General features: G+C 41.5%; 1 protein-coding gene across 8 annotated transcripts in view; it reads left to right on the top strand.

Moving 5' to 3' along the window:
- Nucleotides 1–1,352: 1,352 nt before the first annotated feature.
- LRBA (LPS responsive beige-like anchor protein) overlaps nt 1,353–25,885 on the top strand; it is a 768,738-nt gene continuing 744,205 nt past the window's right edge. For 6 of the 8 annotated variants that reach the window (XR_012435154.1, XR_010586615.2, XM_005556058.5 and 3 more), the window contains exons 1-2: nt 1,353–1,878; nt 2,217–2,646. Coding sequence is in view for 6 of the 8 variants with exons in the window: in XM_005556058.5 (XP_005556115.2) it covers nt 2,431–2,646 (216 nt within the window). In the remaining 2 variants the exon portion in view is untranslated. The remainder of the gene's footprint in view (nt 1,879–2,216; nt 2,647–25,885) is intronic. The other 2 variants (XM_015450901.3, XM_015450902.3) reach the window with 2 other exon arrangements.

The raw sequence follows: 25,885 nt of genomic DNA, 5'->3' as shown, positions 1-25,885 counted from the left end.
AGGATGGTCTCGATCTCCTGACCTCGTGATCCGCCCGTCTCGGCCTCCCAAAGTGCTGGGATTACAGGCTTGAGCCACCGTGCCCGGCCTTAATGTTTGTATTTTTAGTAGAGACGGGGGTTTTCACCATATTGGCCAGGCTGGTCTAACTCCTGACCTCAGGTGATCCACCTGCCTCGGCCTCCCGAAGTGCTGGGATTGCAAGCGTGAGTCACCGCGCCTGGCTTCTGTCCTCTTTTCAAGGCCATCTCAAATAACTTTTTCTTCAGGCAACTTTCTCAAACCACTACAATTTTTTCCTAACTTTTCCAGAATTCTTCCTTTGTTTAATCCCACTTTTTACTTCACTTTCATTTCAGGAGCTAGGAGTATTTTTAAAAAGGCCCTTTGACCTCAAAGGATACACGTGGGTGAAAAACCAGCTTCCTCTAAATTTATTTTTCACTCACTAGGAAGAATGCTTTACATAGCGGGTGGAAAGAAGGGACACTGAGTATGAAGAGCTATCTGTACTACTTAATATATCTTTTGATCTACTCTGAGAATGACGCGAGCGTAATCTTCACATTGGAAAATCACGAGAGGAAAAAAACCCTTCGGAGATCTACAGGCACAATGAACCCTGTCTCCACGCTGTTTGTAGCAGCTGTCTCACGAATCTTCTCCCTAGAATGAATGTAGGAGAGGTATGGTGGGGCGGCAGCTGCAAAGCAAGGAATCTTTCCCGTTCCTCGTCGACTCGGTCCCCTCCCCTCCCTTCCCGAATGGTGGCAGCTGCCGAGACATCCCAGTGGAAATCTCCGAGTCTCCGCCGAGAACGGCGGGCGGGCAGCAGCTGAAAGCAGCCAGGGGTGGGGACTCCTCGCTCCCATTGGGCAGGGACAGCAGCCTCACTGGCTCCAGCGCCGTCACCTCTCTGGCTCGTAGAGGTCCCTCAGGTGTTCTTCTCCAAGTACAATGACACACCTTGGCAACGCGGGGCGGGTTCCCTCCGCGCCAAGGGACCCAACGGTAACTTAACAACAGCAGGAGCGCCAGAATCCCCGCCTCAGGACTTACAGAAGCACCTTCCGAGGTCCGAGAGTGGGAGGGGGGGACGTATAGGCCCTCGAACGGAAGGGTCTCTCCTAGCCGGGCCGCGAACACACGGTGTGCTACTAGAGCAGCGCTCCCACTGGGTGCGCGCCCTCGCGCCTAGTGCAGCCGGAAGCCCGAGCCCAGCGCTCCCGCTGGCTCTGGGCCCCCTAGGCCGTCCGCTCGCCCTCACCGCGCCCCCGCCGCGCGGCTGCCTCCGCCTTCGCGCCCTCCCGCCCCGCGCGCTCGCGCTCGCGCACGCGCACGCGGCGCCCGGCAGCCCTCGGCGCTGTCATGGCGGCCGGGAGCAGCTTCAGTGGGCACAGGAAAGCCGCGCGAGCCGTGGCGGGGCTAGCTGTGGCAGTAGCATCCTCACCACTCGCAGCAGCCTCAGCCGCGGCGTCCGTAGCGCCAGCAGCGGCTGCTTTTGCAAAGGCTGAGCGCAGGGGCGGGGCGGGCCAGGAAGCCATGGAGTTCTGTGCAGCCGCGGACTCCCGGGGAGCGGACTAGGGAAACTTGGAGGCTGCGACCAGGTGCACTGACCTCTCTGTCCTCCCTTCTCTCCCTGCGGTCGCCGCCGGGTTTCTCTGGCCGCTCCCCTCCCTTCCTGCCACCACACACACCTCCCCGCCTCTTCCCGTCGAATCTCAGGTGCCTGAGAGAGGTACTTCACTCCTCCCACTGGGCCGAGCATTTAGAATAATCACCGCCCCCTTCCCCCGCCTTTTCCTGCCCTGGATCTCCGCCGCCACCTCCGTCTCGCTGCTCCTGGGCGGGGGGTGAGGACGAGTCCGGAGTATCTGGGTGAGGAGGAACTTTCTACCTCTGTGATAGCTTGTGGGCCCCCTTCTTTCCTCCGATCCCTCCTTTCTCCGCGACAGTTTCTCTTTCTGGTGCACCTGTGAGGAGAGGTTACCCTGCGCCTAGAACCTGCACGAGAGTGGGGGAGGAGTGAGCCTGTGCGGGGCCTCTTGGACCTGCCTTCACCCAGAACCCAGCTCTTTGAGCCGGGGAGAAGCGGGTGGCTAGTAGTGGGGTGCCTTTAGTAACTTATTTGACCGACAATAACTATTTCCCTCTTGTCCCCTCAAAACCCTAAAACAAAACCTAGCCTATTTAACATATATTTAATCTTCCAATAGGGTTTGGCGTTGTTGTCAGCCTCGGGGAGAGAGATTGGACAAATATTCTCCAAAAGGAGGAGGGCGACGCCAAGGACTTTCCACATCAACTGCTTTGGGGTTTCTCCACAAGTTGGAAGAGAGACCCTTTCGTTTTGCATTGCGTGTGTTGTGCTCATTGCCAGTGCAGCGACTGCTGTCCAAGGGTGACTCTGAGTTGTCCTTTTTGCTAGCAATGGCTAGCGAAGACAATCGTGTCCCTTCCCCGCCACCAACAGGTGATGACGGGGGAGGTGGAGGGAGAGAAGAAACCCCTACTGAAGGGGGTGCATTGTCTCTGAAACCAGGGCTCCCCATCAGGGGCATCAGAATGAAATTTGCCGTGTTGACCGGTTTGGTTGAAGTTGGAGAAGTATCCAATAGGGACATTGTAGAAACTGTCTTTAACCTGGTAAGTCGATGAATATTTTATAAGCATATACTCTTTTCAGTGGGTTGGGAAACAAGACCTTGAAGCTGGAGCCATGTGCTTTACTCACACTGATGGTGACTTTTTTCATGTATAGGGCCACAAAATTCTACTAACCTAAATGAAACAATTTCATCTATTTTTTAGATTGAAGGGAATTGTGCAAACTTAGATGATCCAGGTTTTGTGGAAGTGAACACATCACTTTTGTGCTAAGGAAATAATTGTTGCTGTGAAAGTATTGAGGGGAGGTTCTAGCGGAGGAGTTATCTCTATTTTTTTTTTTTCTTGGCATATGTGCCTAAGTCTGCGTTTCCCTTTACCACTTTAAGTAAGTTCTTGTGACCTTTTTTTGACTTGAGAATTAATGTCTTTGATTCAGTCAAAGTTATGTTTTGCTACAATAAGTTTAAAAATTTTTGTTTGTAGTACTGATGCAAGATTAATTTGCTGCAAAGTTAGTATTTTTAATTTTGACTAGTTTTATTTTTAGATGTGACTAACAAAAGTTAAATTGGGGATGAATTTAGGATTACATTTAAAGTAATCTTGTGAAAATTGAATGGCAATATGAAAAAAGGAATTGAAGCAGATACAGTATAATCTTTGTGTGTTTTATAAATTCATGTCTAGCAGTAAAGCATAGTCATTGGAAATTGCTGATTACACTAAGATGAGCTATGAATGCTTTTTTTGGGCGGGGGTGGGAGGGGGATGAGGCCTCTGTGTGTTGCCCAGGTTGTTCTCAAACTCCTAGGTTCAAGCTATTCTCCTGCCTCAGCCTTCTGAGTAGCTGTGACTATAGGCATGCATCACTGTATATGGCTTAAATTGTTTTTAAAATGAGGTATAATTCATATATTATACAATTCTACCTTTAATTAATTCATTAACTTATTTATTTATTTAGAGATGAGGTCTCACTATGTTGCCTAGGCTAGTCTTGAATTCCTGGGTTCAGGTGATTCTCCCCACTCTGTCTCCTAAGTAGCTGGCACTACTGGCATGCGCCATTGTGCCTCTCTTGGTTATAATTTATAATGGAGACTGTTTAGATTTCTTTATTCCAGTCTCTCTTGCTCATCAACTTAAAAAATCAAAAGGAAATCTGGCCCTAAAATACTTCCCCCTTTTCTACCTACCCACCTGTGTTAGAGGATAACAGGACCAAATATAAACGTGCAGTAATTGTAATAACTGTTTAGCACCTTTCCGTTTGCCTCTTTTCAAGGTTAGGCTTGTTTTATTCTGGGGCAGTTAATTATTTCTTTCACTAGACCTTCACTAATGGTCTGGTCACCTGCAGTACAACTTGTAGAATAAAAAGTAGCTAGATGAAATTCTGGCTGGGCGTGCAACTCCTGTAATCCCAGCGCTGCAGGAAGCCAAGGTGGACACATCACTTGAGGTTAGGAGTTCGAGACTGGCCTGGCTAACATGGTGAAACTCCATCTCTACTAAAAATACAAAAAAACTAGCTGGACACGCTTGCTTGAACCCAGGAGGTGGAGGTTGCTGTGAGCCGAGATTGTGCCACTGCACTCCAGCCTGGGTGGCAGAGTGAGAGACCGTCTCAAAAAAAAAAAAAAAAATTCACTTAGTTTTGGAGCATGAAAACTTTGAACAATTGGATATTTCTATGTCAGTTTATTGAGAGTTTACGTATAAACATCTATAGACACACACATACATATTTAAAAAAACTGCATGTTATGGAAATGTTCAAATGTATGCAAAAATAGAATAGTATAATGAACTTAGGTATCCATTGTGCAGCTTCAACAGTTATCAGCATTTTGGGGATCTTGTGTGTATGCATGTGTGTGGGCTTTCATATGTAAGTCTGAAGAAAATAAATAGTAAATTGATTGCTTTACCTCAAAATAGACTTGAAACATTTCCTTTCTGATTTTTTTATTCTTTTTTAAAACTTCATATGCCTTCAATGAGAAACAGAAATCTGTAGTAGTAATATAATCCATAATTAGGTGTTTGTGTGTGAAGACACACAAGGAGGATTGGAACTCCTGTTCTTTAGAATGTGCTGTGTTGGAGTGGATGACCAAATGTGAGTCATTTGCATTTTTATCATTAAAGGAAATCCAAATTCTATAGCAGTAGTTTGCTTATATGCTTCCTGGAACTGTAGACATGGTATAGATTTTAAGGTCATTGATTAAGTCCTTCAAAGCTGCTGTGTATTTGCAGGATAGTGGGTGACTGGATAGAAGGAGAGAGAAAAGTCTGTTCAGTTAGTTACCTCTCAATATCATTCGCTTGTCAGGTAGGGCAGGGAAAGTTGCTGAGAATATTAGGTAGTAGTTTCTCCCCTTCCATTGTCCCTTAAAATACTTTTCATGCTCTTTTGTGGATTATCTGGGGTTTTGGCCACTCAAGAAAATCTTTGGAAGCAGCTGCGCACAGTGGCTTATACCTGTAATCCCAGCACTTTGGGAGGTTCACTTGAGGCCAAGAGTTGGAGACCAGCCTGGGCACCATAGTGAGACCCTGTCTCTACAAAAAAATAAATAAATAATAAGTTAGCTGGGCATGGTGGCATATAACTGTAGTCCCAGCTACTTGGAAGGCTGAGGTGCGAGGATCCCTTGAGCCCAGGAGTTTGAGGCTACAGTGAGCTACAATTATGCAGAGCAACACCCTAAAAAAAAAAAAAAAATGGAACCAAAGTCTTGGGATTATGTAAATTAGTCCATCTCAGTGTTGTTAGTACTGCTGTACCTAAATATTTCCTAGTTGATAGTCTTTTTTTTTTTCTTTGAGACAGAGTCACAGTCTGTTGCCCAGGCTGCAGTGCAGTGGCACAACCTTGCCTCCCTGCAACCTCTGCCTCCTCAGTTCAAGTGATTCTCCTGCCTCAGCCTCCTACGTAGCTGGCACCACACGCGTGTACCACGAGGCCTGACTAATTTTTGTATTTTTGATAGAAACGGGGTTTCATCATGTTGGCCAGGCTGGTCTCAAACTCCTGACCTTAGGTGATCCACCGGCTCAGCTTCCTGAAGTGCTGGGATTACAGGCTTAAGCCACCGTGCCTGGCCTAAATATTAGCTACTTAAACAATTAAGTTTATACTGTTAAAATTGAACAAGTTCCTCTCCTCCAGAGGTGTCCAAATGGTACATGGTAGAGCCATATAACTTTTCCAGAGTTTTTTCTTTCTTTTTTTGTTTTTTCTTTTTAATTGAGAGGGAGTCTCACTCTGTCACCCAGGCTGGAGTGCAGTGGTGCGATCTCAGCTCACTGCAACCTCCGCTGCTTGGATTCCAGCAGTTCTTGTGCCTCAGCCTCCCCAGTAGCTGGATCTACAGGCGCGTACCACCATGCCCAGCTACTTTTTTTGTTATTTTTAGTAGAAATGAGGTTTCACAATGTTGGCCAGGGCTGGTCTTGAACTCCTGCCCTCAGGTAATCTGCCTGTCTTGGCCTTCCCAAAGTGCTGGGATTACAGGTGTGAGCCACTGTGCCTGGCCCAGAGTTTTTTCTTAAGTGCTACCTCCCAACTTTGCTAATGTAGCTTGACCTTAGTCTGTTATAAATTACTTTGAAATTTACTACCCTGTTTATAATTTCTTTTGCAAGTCTGTTTTGCGGATAAGTTTTGATTAACAGTATACCAATGTAGTCAAGTGTTTCAAACTTCAGGTCAACTTGTACATTTTTCTTGTTGCAGTTTAAAACCATTTTCTTTTGTTTTCATCTGTATTTTAAAGTAATTTGTCAGACTTTTAGGCCCAGAATAATTAATATATGTTGGCATGTTTTCAGGAAATTGCTGCTGAGTTTAAGGCTTCCATCAGGTATTTAAAGGTGTTCAGTGCTACTTAATTCAAGAATAGTGTTCCCCATGGGCTGGTGACAAATACATACTTTCAAGATTTTTTTTTTGTTAAGTAATTACAGTCGCCCCTTGATATGTGGGGGATTGGTTCCAGAACCCCTAGTGGATACCACAATTTTCAGAAGCTCCAGTCTCTTATATAAAATGGTATAGTATTTGCATGTAAGTTACATGTATCTTCCGTATACTTTAAATCATCTCTTTAAAATTTTTATTTATTTAATTATTTATTTTATTATTATTTTTTGAGACGGAGTCTCGCTCTGTCGCCCAGGCTGGAGTGCAGTGGCGCCATCTCGGCTCACTGCAAGCTCTGCCTCCCGGGTTCATGCGATTCTCCTGTCTCAGCCTCCGCAGTAGCTGGAACTACAGGCATGCACCACCATGCCCGGCTAATTTTTTGTATTTTAAGTAGAGACGGGGTTTCACCGTGTTAGCCAGGATGGTCTGGATCTCCTGACTTGGTGATCCGCCCGCCTCGGCCTCCCAAAGTGCAGGGATTACAGGCGTGAGCCACCGCGCCCGGCAGGAGTGCCAATTGTTGAAAGGCTGTTCTTTTCCCGTTGAATTACCTTGGCACTTTTGTCAAAAATCAGTTGACCATAAATGTAAGGATTTATCTGGACTCAATTCTTTTCCGTTTATCTCTATGTCTATTCTAAAACCAGTACCAAATTGCCTTTTGATTACTGAAGCTTTCTGGTGAGTTTTAAAATAGAGAAGACCTCTTTATTCTTCTTTTTCAAGACAGTTTTGGCTATTCTGGGCCCTTTGCATTTCCGTGTGAATTTTAGGATCAGGTTATCAATTTTTGTAAAAAAGCAAGCTGGGATTTTACTAGCTGTCATGAGTAGATATTGTTGGTTATATATTGATGTTAATGATAATTAAAATAAATTTGGGTGAATTGGTGAAATTTTAACACTTTATAGTTTCCTAGAAGTGACAGACTTGATAATTTAGCTTCCCGCAAGCATACAGTTTTGTTGACCTTTGAATTGATTTATTTTAAACTGAGAAATCATTTTGGAACTGGAAAATCAGTTTTTTTTCCTGTTTGTGAATTAATAGAAAAACTATTTATTTCCCATACTGACCTAGTTGAGCCAATCTGTTATATTCACCTTTTATAAAGCATCCCTTTTCACACACATATTCTTGAAAATATTTTAAAATAGTTTTTATATGGTTGAAACAAAAATGTCCACCTGGTGAAGCTGGGCTGGCGTGTCATCAGGCCCCCCAATGATATGTGCAGACACCTACTGTGGTAAGCAGGGACAGGGTGGTTCCCAGGCCCTGGAATGATTGGGTGAGGGGCATCAGTGGCTGTGCTGTGCTGCTGCTACTGGGGGTCAGCAGTGGGGGACACATGCCCAGCTTGTGCCTCAGTCCTGGTGGTGGCAGCCTGTTTCTTTCTTCTGCCTGTGCACCAGCTGCTGGGTCCCAGGACAGTGCTCAGTCTGTTGTGGGCTGGGTTGTCAAAATGGTGCCTTATTGTAGCTGCTTAAGACTTAGGGGGATTATGGGACCCAGTGCAATTTTCCTCAGTGGAGTAGTGCTGTTGCGCCATTTCCAGACAGATCCCTATGTTAGTTTCCATGAGGTCCTAGGGGCTCCCCAATGGCTAGAATTGCAGGAGTCCACAGTGGGAATGTGGACCACAGGGAGTCTCTCACTCTTTCCACACAGTGGGGATCATCTCTCGACTCCCAGCCGAGCTGGCTGTCTTGCTTTCCTCCCCTTCCTTGCTTTAGGTGTTTCTTGTCATTTTTTAATTGAATTCCAGTGTTCTTTCTTGGATTATCTATTCCAAGTGTGATCACTCACTATTTTGGTTATTCCTAGTGAAGGAGGCAAGTAGGAGATGCCTCTAGTCAGCCATCATGAAGTCCCTGACAGTTCATAAGTTTTAAATTGTGTGCAGCTCTGAGTAGTGTGATGAAATCTCAAGCATTCTGCTCCATCCTGCCTAGGATGCAAATCATCCCTTTGTCCAGCATATCCATGCTCTATGTATATGCTACCTGTCATTTAGTCACTTAGTAGCAGCCCTCTCCACTGTCAGATTGACTGTCATGGTATTGCAGTGTTTAAGTAACCCTTATTTTACATAGTAATGTCCGGGAAAAGAGTAGTGATGTTGGCAATTTGGATATGACACAGAGACATTGTAAAGTGCTTTTTTTAAGTGAATAGGTGGAAGTTCTTGACTTACAAGGAAAAAAAAATCATATGCTGAGGTTGATAAGGTTTGCAGTATGTACAAATCTTCTATCCATGTAATTGTGAATTATACAGATGCTCCTTGACTTGATGCACTTACATTTATTGTTAAGCTGAAAATATTGTAAGTTGAAAATACTTGTTGATTTATGATAGTTTTGACTTTTCAACTTACAATGAGTTTATTGGGATGTAACTCCATTGTTAAATTGAGGTTTGTGGTGAATGCTTATTGCTTTCACACCATCATAAAGTTGCAAAATTGTAAGTCAAACTGTCAAAAGTTGGGAACTGTGTGTATTGTTCTAACTGTACTATTTTATTACCAGTTATTGTTGTTAATCTCTTACTGTGCCTAATTTATAAATTAAACTTTATCATAAGTATGTGTGTATACAAAAAAACATAGTGTACATAGGGTTTGGTATTATCTGTGGTTTCAGGTATCTACTAGGGGTCTTGCAATGTATACCCTGTAGATCAAGAGGGACTACTGTTTATGTTTAATAAGAGTAGAGATTTTTGTCTGTTTTGCTTATTGCATCCCTAGGCCCTAGAAAGGGTACTTGACACATAGTATATGCTTAGGAAATGTTTATTACCAGAACATATGGGTTAAGTTTGCCTGGGGCCTTAGGGGGTATATTATACCTGAAATTCTTTTTTTTGGTGTTTTAAATTTGTCACTCTGGGGTTTGCTGTTCATGCCAATAGTGTAAATTTGGACTTCAAAACCTATGTGAATAACATCCCAGAATTTTACTATCTCAGAGGAAACTTAAAAATAATCAACAGTGACCAGGCACGGTGGCTCATGCATGTAATCCCAAGACTTTGGGAGGCAGAGGCAGGAAGATTATTTGAGCCCAAGAGTTCAAGACCAGCCTGGGCAACATAATGAGACCCTATCTCTGTTGAATTAAAAAAAAAAAAAAAAAAAAAAAAAAAAAAAAAAGGAAATCAGCAGCCCAGCCAAAGACTAGTTATTTGTAACTTCCTGTGCCAGGGAAGTTGTTTTGTGGGGGAGAGGAAGAATCTACTTTTTTACTGAGGGTATCCCATATTTATGTAGAGATTTTTATCTCTACTTCCCCATCTTGAGTAAATACTTTTTTTTGTTTGTTTCTAAAAACGAAATAAAATTCAAGCCCCCTTGTACTTGCTTCCTCTTTCTTGCCCCTTCAGCAGTTGTAATAGAAGTTCAGATACTTATTTTTCTGTTTCTTCTTCACTTTAGGTTTGGGGATTTTCCTTTTTTTCTTTCTTTGCAAACTCAAGCTCAGTTCTACATTGAAAAGTATTTTTTGTTATATTTACCTAATACTTGCAGGCATTTGTAAAGTGATGATTTTTTAGGTTATGTTAGTTCATTATCTGCTGGAAGTCTAAGGTATAACAAAGTGATGAATACGTGATAGCCGTTGAATAAATATAGGACCGACTTAGGCTACAATTGACCAAGTGATTTTTCTGCCTAGGAATACCTTAGTTAATTTCAGATAATGGAGTTCTAGTGTAGATCACTGAAGACATCGTAGGAAGATAAAATTAGTCATTTTTCTTCTTTCCCAAATGCCTACATGTATTTATACATACAGGCACATGAGCAATTGTTGTCTTAGAAAGCAACCTGGCATTACCAAAACAAAATATAGATTTATTCATGGGGGATTTTATGTGTAGAGGTGATATTTTAAAATTTTAGTAATTAAGTGAATTTTCCTGCTGGGTGCGGTAGCTCATGCCTATAATCCCAACACTTTGGGAGGCTCAGGTGGGAGGACTGCTGGAGGCCAGGAGTTCAAGACCACCCAGGGCAACATGGTGAGATCCTATATCTACAAAAACATTAAAAAATCAGGTCTACATGGTAGTGTGTGCCAGTAGTCCTACCCACTCGAGAGGGTGACGTGGCAGGATCACATGAGCCCAGGAGTGTGAGGCTGTAGCGAACTATGATTGTGCCATTGTACTCTATCCTGGCCGACACAGTAAGACCCTATCTCCCTTTTTTTTTTTTTTTTTTTTTTTGAGACGGAGTTTTGCTCTTGTTGCCCAGGCTGGAGTGCAATGGCGCGATCTCGGCTAACTGCAACCTCTGCCTCCTGGGTTCAAGCGATTCTCCTGCCTCAGCCTCCCAAGTAGCTGGGGTTACAGTCATGCGCCACCATGCCCGGCTAATTTTGTAATTTTTAAAGTAGAGACAGGGTTTCTATATGTCTGTCAGGCCAGTCCCGAACTCCTGACCTCAGGTGATCCACCCGCCTTGGCCTCCCAAAGTGCTGGGATTACAGGTGTGAGCCACCGCGCTCGGCCGAGACCCTATCTCAAAAAAGAAAAAAAAGAAAGTTTTCATAGCTTTTACAGTTAATAGACTGGCCAGGCGCAGTGGCTCACGCTTGTAATCCTAGCAGTTTGGGAGGCTGAGGTGGGCGGATCACTTGAGGTTAGGAGTCGGAGACCAGCCTGGCCAACATGGTGAAACCCCGTCTCTACTAAAAATACAAAAATTAACTGGGTGTGGTGGCGCATGCCTGTAATCTCAGCTACTCCAGAGGTTGAGGCATGGGAATCGCTTGAACCCTGGAGATCCCGGAGGTTGCAGTAAGCCGAGATTTCGCCACTGGACTCCAGCCTGGGCAGCAGAGCGTGACTCTGTCTCAAAAAGGATTATAAAGAAAAAGAATTGTAGAATGTTTTAGGATAATGTAAAGGAAGTCATGTTTTTTTTTTCCTCTAACAGCTACACACTTAAAATAAACAGCCTAAAACAAAATACTACTTTATCTTAATTCTTTTTTTCCCCCTTAGGTATCTTTCTTGCAGGATCGTCTTAAGTCTTTGTAAGTTGTTAGTCATTTAGATTGAATACGAGTAACCTGCATAGAAATCCCATTTGTATGAGCAGAGAACTTGACTATTTTTAGTGAATTGTACCATCTTTGACATGTTTATCTGTGTGGGGATGAACTTTTGAAACAAAGTAGTTTTGAGCGAGTCAAATGATGACCATTTGGTAGTCCCTTGAATGTTACACATAAATTGACAAGATGACTTTTGACATAAAAATTTCAGGAGCCATTTCTATTTGTAGGGACTGCTCTGCTTCTTTATTTACATACAGTATTTCAGAAAATTTTCAGTTTAGCCAAGTTCTACATTGAGTATAACATATTGCACAAGTATCTTTCTAGTTTTTATTGTTAGACACTGACTTTATTCTATAGTGCTGAGTGCACTGTGCATGAACAGTCACATCAAGTTATTTAAGTGGTGCTTCAGAAGGAAAGATTGAAATTAATGCCACATGTATCTCAGAACTTAAAGTAAAATAAAATAAAATAAAAATAAAAAAGAAATTAATGCTTTGCTTTATGATCCGGTTATAATAGAATGAAACCTAGATGTAAGTCAGGGTGTGTATCTGGGTCTGCTGATAAACATGTGTTTTACAGGGCTTTGTTTTATTTATTCCATGTGACAACTCCATGGGGCCATACTTTATTAAACTTGATTTATAGCATGAAAACAGGATTGGAGTGATTAATGATGCTCAAGTCCCATAGTTAGTAAGATGGCATTTGGACTTAGGTTGTTTGAATTTGAATTTTGTGTGTACTACGTTATACTGTGTGATTATTAATATAAGTTGTGTTCTTTTATTAGAACCTAATTTAACTAAATTTTTCAAGAATTGTATTAGGTTATGATAATTACAAACATTGTTAAGAGTGATAAGCTTTGAGAAAATGAATTATTTTATAACTTTATCATTGATTTAACAGTGCATACTTTGATTCTTTGCATCTATTTCTTCATGTGTCACGTGGTGCATGGTAGTTTCTATGTATTTAAGATATCCACCAGTCAATTTTCTGTTATTTTTCTAATTGGGAAAAAATGGAATGACTAACTCTTTAATATTTAGGGATTCATCATACCTCTAGTTGTGGCTTATGAATATTATTCTTAACCTGTATTACTTGTGTTTTGTTCATGGGTTTGTTAGACAATGCCTTAGTCTGAGGGTAGGAATATGGAAGAAAAGAAAAATCAAATTAGTACTATTTTGCTGCTTGTTAGTGTCTTTTGAAAATATTTAGAAAAAGTTGAGAATTAAATCGAATAGTTAAAAAGTTTGGCATATCTTTGGGAGTTTCATTTATGCTAAATTCTCATTGTCATAGAATGTAAACGTTAATTTGAATTGTGAAATTTTTGAGTACTGTGAGGATGTCCTGGTTACCAATTAATGCCCAAGTTTGAAATGTCTGCTACTTTGAAATGGTAATTTCATCTCAATTTTTTTTTTTTTGGTTGTTGTTGATCATTATTGTTTCCAGAAGTGTATCTTCTGAATCACTTCATTTCTACCTTGCTCACATAAGACCCAGATGTCTTCCTTTGCACTGGGACCTCTACTGAAGACTCTCCCCACTTCATAGAAAAGGAATATTTTCTTATTTCCTTCTGAACCTACTTGAGATCCCCTGTAGCTCTGCTCTGGCTTCTATATTTAATGCAGAAGTGGTAAAGAAGACATTATTATTTCTAATATCCAAAATTTTCCAACAGAAGTTATGGGATAATAGCTAACATTTGTTGAGGTATTTTGTGACCTACTAAGTACCAGTTCTTCGTCCTCATTTCTTCCCACTTTTCTTCCTTGTTTAATCAACTCTGGATGCCATGGCCCGTTTGTACTTCCTAAAACAAGCCAGGCATACTCTTACCTTAGGGCCTTTGAACTTATTTTTTCCTTTGCCTAGGATGATCTCCTCTCAAATATCTAATTATTATATGACTATCAATAAGCAATTATAATATAATTGTATGACTGTCAATAAGCAATTATAATGTTTCATGTTTTTTACAGTTTCTTTTCCTCAGTCATATTTTTGATATCTTTTGTTTCCTTAAACATTAACATTTTTGTATTATATATCTGATTATTTTCATATTCCTTATTGTTTCTTCTGTTTCTGAAAGGCTTGTTCTGCTGATTCTTGGGGGCTTGTTTTTTCATTATTTTGTGAATTTCTTTTTAATTGTGAGATTATCTTCCATGGATTTTTATTTGTGAGTGTCACTGGAGGCTTGGGTTTAGTGTACTCCTCTTGACTGGATTGGTGTTTGCTTCTGTCATGCTCTAGCCTCTTCCAACCCAGAATCTCTTGAAACTGAATTTTTAGTTTGAGTTTTTCTAGACCACATAGGTAGTATGAATTTTGTCCTTAAACGAGTGAGAGAAGGGTGACTTCATTTTTTCTCTTCCACTGAGACTGGGAAAGGCAAATATGCCACCTGTGATCTCTGTTTAGCATGTTGTTTACCCCCCTCTGCAGTTTGTCCACTGAGTGCTGCTTTTCAGATTTCCCACCTTGTTTAGGCCCCAACCTTTATGTCCTTCTCACCGGTCCCTTAAACTGACTTCTAAGCCACTGGGGATTGATGGATGCTCCCAGGGGAGAGGCTCGTTTCAGTGCTCACCAATGCTTTGTTGTTTTTTCTTTGTTTCAGCTCAGCCACTCATGAAAAATACTATTTTGATTTTGTTTAATATTCAACATTTTAAAAAATTCTGAATCACAAGTATTTTCCTGGGCATCTAGTCTACTATATTGCCAGAAATGGATCTGATTTCTTCCCCCAGTTCTCTGTATGACCCTCTTCTTCATTCTGTTATGGTCTTTGTTAAAATTTGTGGCCTTATTAGGAACCTTTTCCTACTACCAAAATAGTATCCTTCTCCTTGTTACTCTTCATTTCTTATATCCTGCTTTATTTTCTTTTTTTTTTTTTTTGAGACTGAGTCTGGCTCTGTCGCCCAGGCTGGAGTGCAGTGGCCGGATCTCAGCTCACTGCAAGCTCCGCCTCCCGGGTTTACGCCATTCTCCTGCCTCAGCCTCCCGAGTAGCTGGGACCACAGGCGCCCGCCACTTCGCCCGGCTAGTTTTTTGTATTTTTTAGTAGAGATGGGGTTTCACCGTGTTAGCCAGGATGGTCTCGATCTCCTGACCTCGTGATCCGCCCATCTCGGCCTCCCAAAGTGCTGGGATTACAGGCTTGAGCCACCGCGCCCGGCCTATCCTGCTTTATTTTCATAGCATTAACTCCATCAGATTTTTTTTTTTTTATTGCATGTTTTCTTATATTAGAATACACACTCCATAAGAGTAGGGACTTACTTTTTTGTTTACTGTTTCACTGCCAGGGCCTTGGGTCCTAAAATATACCTGACATGTAGTAGGTGCTTAATAGATACATGTTAGGTGAATGACTGTGCTAAGTGCTTTAGATTCCCTCTTTTAATTTTCATAGTAACTCTTGCGGAGCAGGTGATTTTATCATCTCCATTTTAAAGGTGAGGAATATTAGACTTGTAGAATTAATTACCCCAGTCAAGGTCACAAAAGATGTTGCACCTCAGGCAGCCTCAGAGCACCCTGTTCTCCTAAACACTGTACTTTGGTAGTGGTAGTGGTAGTGGTGGTGGTGGTGATGGTGGTGGGGTTGGTTCTTCAGCAGGTTGGTGTAATACCCTAGTATTGTTTAGCTATGCTTTAGTGTCATATTGTTTCTTTGGGGCAATATATTCTAAATTTCACATACTTGATTTTTAAAAATTATTATTTTTTTTGAGACAGTCTTGCTCTGTCGCCCAGGCTGGAGTGCAGTGGCATGATCTCGGCTCACTGCAACCTCTGCCTCCCAGGTTCAGGCGATTCTCCTGCCTCAGCCTCCTGAGTAGCTGGGATTACAGGTGCCTGCCACCACGCCAGGCTAATTTTTGTATTTTTAGTAGAGATGGGTGATATGGTTTTGCTGTGTCCACACACAAATCTCATCTTGAATTGTACTCCCATAATTCCTGTGTGTTGTGGGAGGGACCCCGTGGGAGATACTTTGAATCATGGGGGTGGTTTCCCCCATACTGTTCTCGTGGTAACGAATATGCCTCATGAGATCTGATGGTTTTATCAGGGTTTCTGTTTTTGCATCTTCCTCATTTTCTCTTGCCACCACCATGTAAGAAGTGCCTTTTGCTTCCTGCCATGATTCTGAGGCCTCCCTAGCCATGTGGAACTGTAAGTCCAATTAAACTTCTTTTTCTTCCTAGTCTTGGGTATGTCTTTATCAACAGCATGAAAGCAGACTAATACAATGGGGTTTTATCATGTTGGTCAGGCTGGTCTTGAACTCCTGACCTCAGATGATTCACCTGCCTTGGCCTCCCAAAGTGCTGGGGTTACAAATGTGAGCCCACCTTGCCCAGCCGTCACATAATTGATTTTTGAAGACAAATTTGGAACCTGTTACTTAAGTTGGAAAGCTTATGCAGTATTTAAATTTATTCTTTCCTCTCCTATTTTCATTTATGTTTTATTCTTTAAGTTCCTCTATGTACACATTTATTTGCTGCTGAAAATTGAAATAGAACATTGAAATTTCCTTTTATTACAATCCAAATTTTTGAAAAACCAGGAATTCTAATTATCCGTTCTGATAATTATGCTCTAGCCAAACTGCCCAGTGTTTTCTTTTTTAAAACTTATTTATTTTTTTTTTTTTTTGAGACAGAGTCTCGCTTTGTCGCCCAGACTGGAGTGCAGTGGCCGGATCTCAGCTCACTGCAAGCTCCGCCTCCCGGGTTCACGCCATTCTCCTGCCTCAGCCTCCCGAGTAGCTGGGACTACAGACGCCCGCCACCTCGCCCGGCTAGGTTTTTGTATTTTTTAGTAGAGACGGGGTTTCACCGTGTTCGCCAGGATGGTCTCGATCTCCTGACCTTGTGATCCGCCCGTCTCGGCCTCCCAAAGTGCTGGGATTACAGGCTTGAGCCACCGCGCCCGGCCTTAAAACTTATTTTTAATTTTTTAAAAATTTCATTTTTCGGTAGAGATGGAGTCTTGCTATATTGCTCAGGCTAAGGTCTTGATATCCTGGACTCAAACAGTCCTCCTGCCTTGGCTTCCCAAAGTGCCTGGATTACAGGTGTGAGCTACTGCGCCCGGCCTTATTTTTACTTTTGAAGTAACTATTCTGCTGTCTTTAAGACAGTGTAAAAACTTTGCTGAGGTTTTGCTGTGTTGCCTTCACTTCTTATAGTTATTTTATAAAATAGTTCAAGTAGATAAGTCATAATAAATACCAATTTTAGTTAGGGAAGGCATGCCTAGAAGGAAGAGAGTTAGTAGATGGAAAATGGAAGCCAGATGATTCTCCCCCAACCTGGATTATCAAACAAATCTGTATTTCCTTTTATGTTTCTCATCTTATTGACGTCATTTGTTCTTTGCAGAAATTTCAATTAACTTTGACTTTTTTTTCTTCCTCATTCCCACAAGTAGTCTTTCACTAAATAGCCTTTTAATTGAACCTTAATTCAGACCCCAGGTATCTCTTTCTAGGATTATTGTAACACCCTTCAGAACTGTTCTTGTTCTCTGCCAGTCATTCGTATTATCTCCATATATTTTCTCACATGATATTTATACTTACGTTTCTAAAACATAAATCTTATCATGTATGGCATGACCTCTGAGATTCTAACTCATCCTACACTTTGTTTACTGTCTCTCACATGGCTAATCTTGCCTTTACATACCTCTTGTGTTTTTCTCTCAACTGTTCTCTCTACTTGGGTACTTTTCTTTCTTCTTGGTCTGTCATCGTCATGCTCGTTACCTTTTTTTTTTTTTTTTTTGAGATGGAGTCTTGCTCTGTCACCTAGGCTGGAGTGCAGTGGTGCAGTCTTGGCTGACTGCAACCCCTACCTCCTGAATTCAAGCCATTTTCTAGCCTCAGCTTCGTGAGTAGCTGGGACTACAGGCGCGCGCTACCGTGTCCGGCTAATTTATGTATTTTTAGTAGAGACTGGGTTTCACCATGTTGGCCAGGCTGGTCTCGAACTCCTGACCTCAGTGATTGTACCTGCCTTGGCCTCCCAAACTGCTGTGATTACAGGCGTGAGCCACTGCGCCAGGCCTCGTTACTTTTAAGACATAGCTTACATGTTATTTTCTCTGAGAATCCTTTGCCTCACTCTAAGACACTTTGTGCCTCCTCCATTCTACCACAGAACTTTGTTCATCACTTACTGTAGCATTTACCTAGTTCAAATTATGTGTTTATATATATTTCTGTTACTAGATCATGAGCTTGAAGGCAGAGGTTACGTCTTTGTCATCTTCTTAAAAGTCAGGTTTATTAAGGTATGATTTACATAGAATAAAATTCACCCTTTTGAGTTGTGTAGATTGATGTATATGGTCATATAACTTACACCATCACATTTGGGATATAAGATATTTCCACCACCTCAAAAAGTTCCCTTTTACCCCTTTGTAGTCGTTTCTGCCTTCCCCATCCCTATCCCCTGGCAACCACTGATCTAATTTCTGTCCCTGTTATTTTGTCTTTTCCAGAATGTTGAATAAAAATGGAATCATGTAGCAAGTAGCCTTTTGTGACTAGCTTTTTGTACTTAGCAAATTGCATTTGAGATTGCTCTATGTTGTTGCATAATTAAGTAGCTTGTTTCTTTTATTTTTGCTGAGTTGTATTCTATTCTATGGATGTAACTACAGTTTGTTTATCCAGTTACTTTGGGTAAGTTACCCCAAACCTTTGCCTATAGGCCTTTGTGTGGACATGTTTTCTTTTTTCCTGGGTGAATACTGAAGAGTGTGCTTGGTATGGTAAATGTATATTTAACTTTATAACAATGGTCAAACTGTTTTCCAAAGTGACTGTAGCATGCTGCATTTCTACAAGTAATGTAGTTGCTGTAGTTGTTCTCCATCCTTGTCAGCACAGTGTTTTAAATTTTAGTTATTCTAGTAAGTTTGTAGTGGTGTTTAATTGTGTTGTTGTTTCTTCTTCTTCTTTCTCTTCCTCTTCTTCCTCTTCCTCTTCTTCTTCTTTCTTTTTATTTTTTTTTGAGACAGAGCCTCACTTTGTCACCCAGGTTGGAGTGCTGTGGCACGATCTCGGCTCACTGCAACCTCCCCGTCCTGGATTCAGTGCCTCCCTGGTTCAAGCGATTCTTGTGCCTCTCAGCCTCCTGAGTAGCTAGGATTACAGGTGTGCACCACCATGCCCGGCTAATTTTTTTATTTTAGTAAGAGACAGGGTTTTGCCATGTTGGCTAGGCTGGTCTCAAACTCCTGGCCTCAAGTGATCTGCCCACTTCAGCCTCCTAAAATGCTGATATTACAGGTGTAAGCTACTGTGCCTGGCCATGTGATAGGGTCTTGCCCTGTCACCCAGGCTGGAGTGCAGTGTTGTGAGCACGGTTCACTGCAGCATCAACCTCCTGGGCTCAAGCGATCCTCCAACCTCAGCCTCCCAAGCAGCTGGGACTATAGGCACATGCCACCATACCTGGTTAGTTCTTTTGTTTTTTCTGTAGAGACAGGGTTTCGTTATGTTGCTCAGGCTGGTCTGACACTCCTGGCCTCAAGCAGTCCTCTCACTTTGGTCTCCTTAAGTGCTGGGATTACAGGCAGGAGTCACCATACCCAGCAAATTATTACTTTTAGATGCTTGCCTTAACACTGGAATGTTGGAGTAATGTATTTGTACAGTGAACTTCAAATATAAGGATTATATGCTAAATTCTTTTGGATGAAAAATATAGAATACCACGTTAAGTACGTAATGACACTTTTTAGAGCGTTTTCTTAATTTATTTTAAATTGTATGTTAAATTCAGGTTTAGGGAAGTTTTGATATGGATGTGTATGTGTGAATTTATATATATATATGTAAATATATACATACACATACTCACACACAACTGGTTTAACATCATAGCTGAAATGGGAGTTCTCCTCTGGATTCCAGTCCCCAAGATTTCCACCCTTACAGTGTAGGTTTTTAAATACAGTTCTATTTTTTCTTTTTTTTGCTTTAATATTTGATATTGCATACTTGTATAAGAATCTTTTACCTTGTGATATTTTCTGGAAATTGTATTTCTCTAATTTAAAAAAAATTAAATTCTAATTAAAAATTTTTTTTTCATAGAGATAGGGGTCTTGCTATATTGCCCAGGCTAGTCTGGAACTTCTGGCCTTAAGCCATCATGCCACCTTAACCTTCCAAAGTTCTGTGATTACAGGCATGAGCCACCATGCATGCCTGGCTTATTTCTCTAATTTTTTCTTTTGTATATTAGTGCCAAAAAGGTTTTTTTTTTTTCTCCTTTGCCAGTCATTGTCTTCCTTTTATATTTCCTTTTTTCTTTCTTTGGCTGTGGGTCTCAGTTCAGCTCCTATATGATCTTGAGGAAGATTAAATTTACTCTCTTGATTTTTAATTTTCTTTTATGTAAAATTGGGCTGATTCTATCTCATAGAGCTCTTTTTTTGGAGATGGAATCTTGCTCTGTTGCCCAGGCTGGAGTGCAGTGGCACGATCTCGGCTCACCGCAACCTCTGCCTTCCAGGTTCAAGCGAGTCTCTCACCTCACCCTCCCGAGTAGCTGGCACTACAGGCGTGTGCCATCATGCCCAGCTACTTTTTGTATTTTTAGTAGAGGTGGGGTTTCACCATATTGGCCGGGCTAGTCTCGAACATCTGACCTTGTGATTTGCCTGCCTTGGCTTCCCAAAGTGCTGGAATTACAGGTGTGAGCCACCATGCCTGGCCATAGAGTTCTTATATATCGGAACACCTACCTGGGGGCTGTGGCTCGCACCTGTAATTTTGGCTCTTTGGGAGGCCATGGAGGGCAGATCACTTGAGGTCAGGAGTTTGAGACCAGTCTGGCCAACATGACGAAACCCCATCTCTACTAACAATACAAAAATTAGTGAGGCGGGCATGGTGGTGCTTGCCTATAGTCCTAGCTACTTGGGAGACTGAGGCAGGAGAATTGCTTGAACCTCGGAGGCAGAGGTTCCAGTAATCAGAGATTGTGCCATTGTACTCCAGCCTGGGTGACAGAGCGAGACTCTGTCTCAAAAACAAAAACAAAACAAACACTTTATAGGCACTTAGTTAATGCTAATTACCATGTCCCCCTCCCCCCACAATTTATAAATAGCCAATAAAAACTCATTTTGGTGAGTTTGATATACTGTTCATAAAATTTGATGGCCGGGCATGGTGGCTCACGCCGGTAATCCCAGCACTTTGGGAGGCCAAGGTGGGTGGATCACAAGGTCAAGAGATCGAGACCATGCTGGACAACATGGGGAAACGCCGTCTCTACCAAAAATACAAAAATTAGTTGGGGGTGGTGTTGCGCGGCTGTAGTCCCAGCTACTGGGGAGGCTGAGGCAAGATAATAGCTTGAACACGGAGGCAGAGATTGCATTGAGCTGAGATTGCGCCACTGCATTTCAGCTTGGTGACAGAGTGAGCCTGCATCTCAAAAAAAAAAAATTGATACTCAGTTTTTCATAGAAAATTTTAGACATGCACAAAAGCATAAAAGAACACCTATGAACTCATCAACCAGCTTTAATCATTATCAACATTCTTGCATTTTTTTCATATGTCATTTAAACTAATGACATCATGGCCTCTATATGTTTGTTTTCTTTCCCTCTCTGTGATTTGTTTCTTGTAATTATTATACTTTAATTAAGGTTACAAAACTATGGGGAACAATTTTCTAGGAACTTAAAGTCTGCTGCCAAAGTTTATATGAAATTGATGAAATAATATCCATGGTGTGTTGAATGTAGTAGTACCATGCTCAATAATGGGATCCAGTGTGTCCTGTACTGTTCTGAGGGCACTGGCAATTTGACTCTTTATCCCTTCAAATAATTTTGGATTTAAAATTGCCTGAGGTCACCATGGATTTATACATAGGGTTTGATTTTATTATTTTTTTCTTGTGTATTTGAGATAGACGTCTAATAATCTACGATGATGGATGCTGATTTGGGTTTGATATTATAGGAAGAGTTTTCAACAAGGTGAATGAACTTTTTTTTTTTTTTGAGACAGAGTCTCACCCTGTCACCCAGGCTGGAGTGAAGCTGTGTGATCTCCGCTCACTGCAACCTCCGCCTCCTGGGTTCAAGCGATTCTCCTGCCTCAGCCTCCTGGGTAGCTGATATCATAGGCGCTCACCAGGATGCCCGGCTATTTTTTGTAATTTTAGTAGAGGCGGCGTTTTCCCATGTTGGCCAAGCTGGTCTCCAGCTCCTGACCTCAGGTGATCTGCCTGCCTCAGCCTCTCAAAGTGCTGGGATAACAGGTGTGAGCCACCGCACCTGGCCTGTTTTTTCACCTAGCCTGTTTTTTTTTTGGATATAGAGACTCACTCTGTTGCCCAGGCTGGAGTGCAGTGGTGCGATCTCAGCTCACGGCCACCTCTGTCTCCCAGGGTCAAGCGATTCTCCTGCCTCAGCCCGCTGAGTAGCTGGGATTATAGGTGCCTACCACCACACCTGGCTAATTTTTGTATTTTTAGTAGAGATGGGGTTTTGCCATGTTGGCCCAGCTGTTCTCGAGCTCCTGACTGACCTAAATGATCTGCCCGCCTCGGTCTCCCAACGTGCTGGGATTGCAGGTGAGCCACCACACCTGGCCTGAATGAACTTACTGATTGGTATTTTTATCCTTTCTGGTAGATATTTATATGCATACTTCTCTAAGTACCTTTTCAGTAACCTTTAAGGCATTAGCACAAAAATACCTTTTCAGTAACCTTTAAGGCATTAGCACAATTTCTTCTATACTTATTGTATTGGCTTTGAGAAAGACTTGATGTATTTTTGTTTTGCTCTTGTCTCAAAGTCTGTTACATTCTATTGGGACCACTATGTAATTTAAGTTCTTATTTCTAGCTGGAAATGCCAATTAGTTGGTTATGGATGAGGAAAACCCTTCTTATGTAAATCTGAAGACATGATATGGAACAAAATTTTAAGAATGATTTTGCCTGAGACATGTCAAATTTTGACTCTAATGAGCCTGTTTTCAGCTAGCTTCTCTACTCCCTGGCCCCACAGGGTATATTGTTGGTCAAATGGAATATCCTATGATTTATTTATTTTTTTTGTTCTTTAGCAGAAGGTGGAAATTTCCACAGATTCCCTCTCTGTCCTTTCACCTATCGCACAAGTATCATTTTCTTTACTGCTTTACCTCTTAGTTCCTTGCCCCTTGGGCTGCTGCTTTTCCTTGGGATCTGTATTCTATTCTGCAGTTAGAAGCTTCCTTGGCATCCTGCGTCAAGTAAAAAGGCCTGTAAAAATCTTTGTTTTCAGTCACCTCAACGTGAGTAGATCTCTGTTTTGTTTTTATGGTACGTTTGCTACTCTTTATGGAATGATAAAAATTAGCATGATGGCTTTGGTTTATATATTGGAGATTTCAGTGATTGGTTTGGAAACAGTTGGGATAGCAGTCTACTTCCTTCCCTTTATTTTAACCATCTTACCAGATTGACAGATTTTGTCAGATTTGTCTATATTCTATTTCAGACCATATTTTAGCATCCTATGATGGTTAAAAGGAGGCCAAAAGTTGACCAAGTCTATAGTACCTCAGGTCTGTGTACATATTCACATATTCTCATAAGGAACACGCAACCTCGATCCCTCCTTTGTGCTCCTTTGAGGGTCTAATGCCACCACTGATCTGACAGGAGGCGGATCTCAGGTGGTAATGCTCGCTTGCCTGCCGCTCATCTCCCGCTTAGGTGGAACAGTTTCATCTTGAAACCATCTGCCCGTCTCTGACCCCCATTCTGTGGAAAAATTGTCTTCTATGAAACTGGTCCCTAGTGCCATAAAGGTTGGGAACTGCTATTTTAATGTATAATTTCAAGATTCTGATGACCCGAAAGCACTCTTAATAGACTATTTTCAGTTCTACATTGTAAATAATTTAGGTAGATTTGCCTGTGTGACTGTAAAAAATGTAGTTTTCAGGAGTTCAAGACCCGCCTGGTCAACAAAGTGAGACCCTCATCTCTACCATAAAAAAAAAAAAAGCACTTTTATATATTTAAAATGTTTTAGTTATATATATTAAATATACTGGGAAAAATTTAATGTAGATTTAAGATTAGAGTAGTAAGATAGTAAAGAATCATTTGGATTTTAAACTATCATTCTTAGGTATTTTATTTTTTCCTCCTAACAACATGATATAAAAATATGACCATTAAAAATGTGCAATTCTGGATTTCAACCTGTATTTATTAAATTTTTATCTTGGCTAAAATGCTAAATACAAAAACTTTACAGTACAATTTACATAGACTGAACTAACATAAAATAGTTATTTTGATTTTACTAGTTCCATGGTGGACCTTTTCTCATAGGTCTCATTTTAGAAGGGAACATGAGCATTTGTTTTATTTTTTATTTTAAAACATAAGGTTTTTTTTTTTTTTTTTTTTCAGATGGAGTCTAGCTCTGTCACCCAGGCTGGTTGCAGTGATGTGATCTTGGCTCACTGCAATCTCCACCCCCAGGTTCAAGTGATTCTCCTGCCTCAGCCTATTGAGTAGTTGGGATTACAGGCACCTGCCACTATGCCTGGCTAATTTTTTGTATTTTTAGTAGATGCGGGGTTTCACCATGTTGGCCAGTCTGGTCTTGAACTCTCAACCTCAGGCGATCCACCCGCCTTGGCCTTCCAAAGTACTGGGATTATAGGCATGAGCCACTGCGCTTTTTAAGACTTACTTAAAAATGCTTAATTACTTTCTTAAGAGTTAGATAGCTAGAAAGACAAATTTGAGTGTTAGAGAATTGCTGCTAGGAAGAACAGTTTTGTGATTTGTGTTTTTTTAAGCCATCACTTTTATAATCCCATTTACTTTTTCCCTTTCCTTTGCTACCTCAGCCTTTCTTCTTCCTTAAGGTGTGAATACATTAAAAGAAAACCCAATGTATCTCTGTTTGTCTGTCTCTCACTCTGTTACAGACACACACACAAATTTATTTGGAAAGGCAAGGCACAGTAAAGAAGAAAATGTGCATGTTAGCATATGAAGAAAGGTTAGTGTTAAGAATGAAGACTTGTAGCAGATTACCTTTTAAATCTTTTATTGGCAGATGGCATGTCAGTTAAGAAATTGTATATATTTATTTTGGAATATTAGATATGCTATCAAATCCTAAAGTTGTTTAGATTGCAAAAATTTTCTTACGTTTGGTTTATTTTTCTCTCTGATTGGATTTTAACAGGTTAAATGGAATTAGCTAGTTTTATTGGCAGGCCGTAGTGTTGTTCTTTGTAGTTTACTACCCTTATCTTCTGATTCAGAAAGGTTTTAACTAACTGCCCTTGAACTGTTGGAGTTGGGGGTGGGCAGTAGAGGAAATTGGGCTCGTGGCTTGAGTTAAGTGCCTTCAGAGGTTGGAAACAGCCTTGCATAATAGGAACTGAATAAATATTTGTTAAATAAATGAATAAATGAATGGATACATGAATAAAAACATCCCAGAAGTATTTCTGGTAGAAAGATGAGGATGACCATACAACTCTTCTTTTACAGGTAAGTATCTTGAGAGTTCAGATGATAACTAGTCTCTAATTCTTATCCTATAAGCTGCTGTAGTTTTTTTTTTTTGTTTGTTTTTTTTTTTTTTTTTTTTTTTTTTAAGACGGACTACTTGCCGGCCTGGTGTGGTGACTCACACTTGTAATCCCAGCAGTTTGGGAGGCCGAGGTGGGGTGGATCACCCGAGGACAGGAGATTGAGACCAGCCTGGCCAACATGACAAAACCCTGTCTCTACTAAAAAATACAAAAAATTATCCGGGTACAGTGGCGGGCACCTCTAATCCCAGCAACTCAGGAGGCTGAGGCAGGAGAATCACTTGAACCCAGAGGCAGAGGTTGTGTGAGCTGAGATTGTGCCACTGCACGCCAGCCTGGGTGACAGAGTGAGACTCCATCTCGGAAAAAAAAAAAAAGTGCTTGCTTTGTCACCCAGGCTGGCGTGCAGTGGCATGAACACAGCTCACTGCAGCCTCGACCTCCTGGGGTCAAGCATTCCTTCTGCCTCAGCTTCCTGAGTAGCTGGGACTACAGGCATGCTCCATGACACCTGGCTGATTTTTGATTTTTTGTAGAGATGGGGTTTTTCCATGTTGCCCAGGCCAGTCTCAAACTTCTGGCCTCAAGTGATCCGCCTGCCTCAGCCTCCCAAAT

The sequence above is a fragment of the Macaca fascicularis genome, chromosome 5, assembly GCF_037993035.2.
Source record: "Macaca fascicularis isolate 582-1 chromosome 5, T2T-MFA8v1.1".
NCBI classification, from domain to species: Eukaryota; Metazoa; Chordata; class Mammalia; order Primates; family Cercopithecidae; genus Macaca; species Macaca fascicularis.
The sequence above is the reverse complement of the archived record's forward strand: the minus strand, read 5'-3'. Positions and strand labels throughout refer to the sequence as shown.